General features: G+C 37.6%; 1 protein-coding gene across 1 annotated transcript in view; it reads right to left on the bottom strand.

The window, feature by feature from the left end:
* Window positions 1-4,359, bottom strand: part of ADAMTSL3 (ADAMTS-like 3) — a 182,240-nt gene that overhangs the window by 36,677 nt on the left and 141,204 nt on the right. Inside the window, exons 16-17 of the mRNA XM_009994484.1 lie at window positions 1,128-1,257; window positions 1-89 (exon numbers count right to left, since the gene is read on the bottom strand). The exon at window positions 1-89 is cut by the window's left edge and continues 98 nt beyond it. Of these exons, the coding sequence (XP_009992786.1) occupies window positions 1-89; window positions 1,128-1,257 (219 nt within the window). The remainder of the gene's footprint in view (window positions 90-1,127; window positions 1,258-4,359) is intronic.

Genomic DNA, 4,359 nt, shown 5'->3' with positions numbered 1-4,359 from the left:
CCCCGCCGGGCTGCTGGCAGTGCACGTCTCTCGTCTGGATCCCAACCCCGCACGTGGCCGAGCAGCGTCTCCAGGGCCCGCTTTGCCACCTGTTCCAACAGCACAGCCAAAACCCCACAGTTTAGCAGCTGGCCTCAGAATGGGGAAGGAACAATCACACCCAGACAGACCCTAGCAAATAGTCACTGAGGGCACAGTTACTGAGAGATGGCTCAGACATCCCTTTGATTTGGCTGTAATGCAAAATTAGATAAACTAGAGTTGTAAATTTGCAGGTAAGAAGGGAATGCAAAAGTTGCTAACAATAAAGAGTCATTTCCAGACAAATTTGACTCCATCATTTACTTTCTGAATGCTCCTCATAAAAAAAAAAAAAAACAGCCTGTTGGCAACCTGCTGATATTTATAGTTGTAAATGTAAATATGTAAATAAACCTTTCTTACATTTACAAAACTTCCTTTAAATGTGTATGCTTTGTACAAAACATCCTGTTCCTGTTAACTTCTTCCCTACATTTTGTAAGAGGCATTTTCTGCAAACATGCAGAAACAGTATGCAAAGGATTAGGGATGTCAGAGATCATAAGTGGGTAAATAAGGCAGCGCATGTCAAGATTTCACATATGGGCCTTTGAAGTGACCAAGTTAACTAGGTTTTTATTTGATTTGGATCCCCAAATAAACAGAAGAAGCCATAAGACCAAAGTGGGGCTACTAAAGAAATATTACATTATAATAACTTCAAATAATAATTTCACTTTTTTTTCATTCAGTGAGGATAAAAAGTAAATATCTGTTTTTTGTGAAATTGCCTTAAAATTTTCCTCTTACCACTGGAAGACTTAAGGCTGTTTTTCCAACTCAGGCAAATATCTACACAGAAGAGATTTGTTTCAGAAAATGTTCCCTATTTTATTAGGGAGATGTGGAGTGGAAAAGGAGCGAACAAGACTCTGAAAAAAAAAAAAAACCAACCCCAAAACCTTGTTAAAGACAGAAGTAGTGAAATTTCATCTCCAAGCAAGACCACAGTCTCACAATCTGAACCCTTTCTGAGAAAGCCAATGTTTATTTAAGTCATATTAACCAATTCTTTGCCACAGTCTGATTTAATTATTACAGTGTACCTTGGAGGGCAAAGCTTCATATTGCAAGTACGAGTCATTGGTGGTGGTCTCTTAGAATTGTCACACAGGGTTTCATTGACAGCTTGTTTTGTCTCGACATGCAGACACATTGCAATGGCTTCTTGTGTTCCTGAATTAAAAAGGAAAACACTTATGAAACACTGAAGATTAAGACATTTCTGTAAAGCTGTCTCCTGAACAACAGTCAGTAAAAAAACTTCAAACACTGAATGAGACAGAAGGCTCAAGAGTTGCATCTCAAGTCAAAAGGAACATGGGGAAAGTTTATCTATGTAATGTTCAAAATATATTTGTCAATTGTATCTATTGCTTTACTTCTATCATATTTAAAAGGATTTATTTGACATTCTGCCTCTCTGAAAACCAAGAGAAAATAGGCTTCTCTCTCTGTCCACCACGCTAAATCTGCCTGGTTCTGTAATGGTCCCAAGCCATTACTGCTTTCATTACCAAAGTCAGGGTAAAAGTGATTCCTTCTCACTTACCTTGACTTTAAGGAGCTAAAGATTGCAAATAATTAAATAAAAAGGTAGAAAGCTTGCAAAACTATAGTCAGGATAGCGGCTGACTAAACATAGAACCCTTGTCTCAGGGGCTAAGAGGTGCAACAGTTTTGCTGAAGGCAGCGAATCTGATACAGCCTACAGCTTTCCACACTCGTGACCATTCTTGGCACCTTCTGATCTGCAGCTCTTGCTACCTGGATCTTATTACTGAAGCATGAAAGTTTACTAATACTCAAATTTCTATGAGTCAAAATGAAACGTAACTAAAGTCAGCTTTGTGAATACACATTCTGTGAACTACTTTTATTTTAAACCTATGTAATTATCCAATTTTATAGATCATATTTTTTACCGTGAAAGCCTTGCTCAATTTCAGAGCTCCCTCACATCCACATAAAAGACAAGATGGTTTGTGATGTACTTGGGGGATCCTGTGCATCTGGGATGGTCTATATAAGCAATGTTAATAATCATAATCCTGCAGAACACTGTGGGGGGGAAGCACGAAAATAATAAAATATCTATTTTGTTGCTTCCAGGTAAAAATGGCTTTTGAAGAGTCACAGTTTAAAGACTCTAAATCCATTTCCTTCCTCACTTTCACTTATCTCCTGATTTTGGAAGGGTACAAACTTTCAGCAACAAGTTATATTCCTTTTCTTATAACCAACTTCTAATGTTTCAAAGGGAGTGGCATTTTAAACTAGAAACCTTCATGAACCACTTAATGACGTCACCTGTGACACTACCTCAAAACACCACCACTATTTTTACACAAAGGCTCCTGCAAACTCTTCCTGCTTCTGCATCAACTGCGTGACAACCGGTTTCTTGGCACTGCTGATCATCAGCCATTCTCATTTCAGTGGGCTGGAGGAAATATCCTTCACTGAAAGTTTTGTCTCCATGCCAATGATCCACATTTCTCTCTTTCACAACACATTCATGAGCACTGTCATTCCTTTCATAAACCAATGTAGTCCAGTGTATCAGCCAGCCCAGGCCACAACCCCTCTTTGCAACACTTGAGCCAGTCCAGCTATTTCAGACTCCTCAGCAGGATCAGACCAGCAGTGATTTTCACAGTAACATAGATTCCATTTCTTTCAGGCTTTCTGGTACACGTCTAGATCCCCTCTGGGACTCGTTTTCAGTTTAGAAAGACCTTGTTATATAAATGTTTTGACTACATCTACAAAGCGATGAATTTTTATAGAACAGAAGACCTGAGCTTTAATATGATTGACAACCTATTCAGTTCTCTTATATCAAAGTATTGATAATTACATTAATAGAGATCATGTGCACTAAGTAAAAAGTATTTCACTATCAAGACTGAGAATAAACCTTTAGCAACACAGACCATTACTATAATGCAGACATGAAAATGCCCAAAGATGACAAAACAATAAACATTTTTTCTAGAAGTCTAGTATTTTATTTCAGACTGACAACCAAGGGAATTGAATATTTTCTGTCCAATTGATCCCCATGTGTTAAATGGGAGTAGCTTCCCTGTCCCCTTCTGCAGGACGTGCACATCTGACTCTCTACAGGAGAGAAATAAAGATTTAGAAATTGCGTTGTAGCAGAAGAAGAATGACATCACCGGACACGTAATCAAGTACATATTAAGCATCCACAAAGTCTCTATTTTAGGTCAAAATCTACCTTATGGTACCAACCTTCAATTCCACAGACCTCCCTGTGATCCTATGGGAAAACCACACTCAGAGGTGGTGCTGCTCTGGAACAGGTTGAGTTACATAGTATCATCATAATTTACACAAAGGAGGGGTATGAAATGAGGTTCCTTTCAGACCCCCTACATCAGCAATAATCCCATGGGAATTTTTAATCTCAGTGTTATAAAAGCTAAATTGACCAGGGAAATGAACAAAAGGCATGGCATAGCAGGCACTGTCTTCTGACTGCAACTTGCCACCTGAAGGTTCATGAAACCACGTCTGCCTTGCAGAACAACCAGCCTAGCTTTAATTACGTTACCTGAAGAAAGTATCAATATGTATCTCTCATTTGACTTAACTACAGGGCACAAAGTGCAGTGGTGATTCTACCCTACAGGCACCTTATTAAAATAAAAATGGCACCTTGTTTTGATGCTACGAGAACAAAACAGAGATTAATGAGTGGTTACAAACAGACCACAGACTCCCTTCCTGTTCTTTGGTTCCCAGTTTGATAAGTCTGTTCAATAAACAGCTACACTTAATTAATGCAGCATTTGCTTGAGCTTTACTGTCAAAGTGTCTTGACAATTAATTGGATTTCTCACCTTAAATTATAATTGTTCATTAGTTGGGAACTTCAATCACTGTTAAATTTCATACTCTATGTCATTTGAAAAATGGAAAAATCTGTTATTCAAACAAGCAAAGTTTTATATGTACAACTTTCTTGGCTTATAATATAAACACAGTAGATATTTAACTAAAACATTATGTATGCAGCAGGGAGCATTAAGTATTTTTACAGTAATCTGATGCACTATTGTAGTAATTATCCTACTATTCAGTGAAATAGAATATTTTCTATTTTAACTCAGCATTCAAACCACATACATTTACATTCTTTTACAAGCTTTTCTGAGCAATGAAATACACAGAGTATGAAGCTGTGTTAAAAGAACAGAATGCCTGAAAAAAAGTCCAGACTTTGTTTCTGTCTTTTTTTTTTTTTTTTTT

The sequence above is a fragment of the Chaetura pelagica genome, unplaced genomic scaffold (genome assembly GCF_000747805.2).
Source record: "Chaetura pelagica isolate M959 unplaced genomic scaffold, ChaPel_1.0 scaffold222, whole genome shotgun sequence".
In the NCBI taxonomy this organism is placed as follows: domain Eukaryota; kingdom Metazoa; phylum Chordata; class Aves; order Apodiformes; family Apodidae; genus Chaetura; species Chaetura pelagica.
The sequence above is the reverse complement of the archived record's forward strand: the minus strand, read 5'-3'. Positions and strand labels throughout refer to the sequence as shown.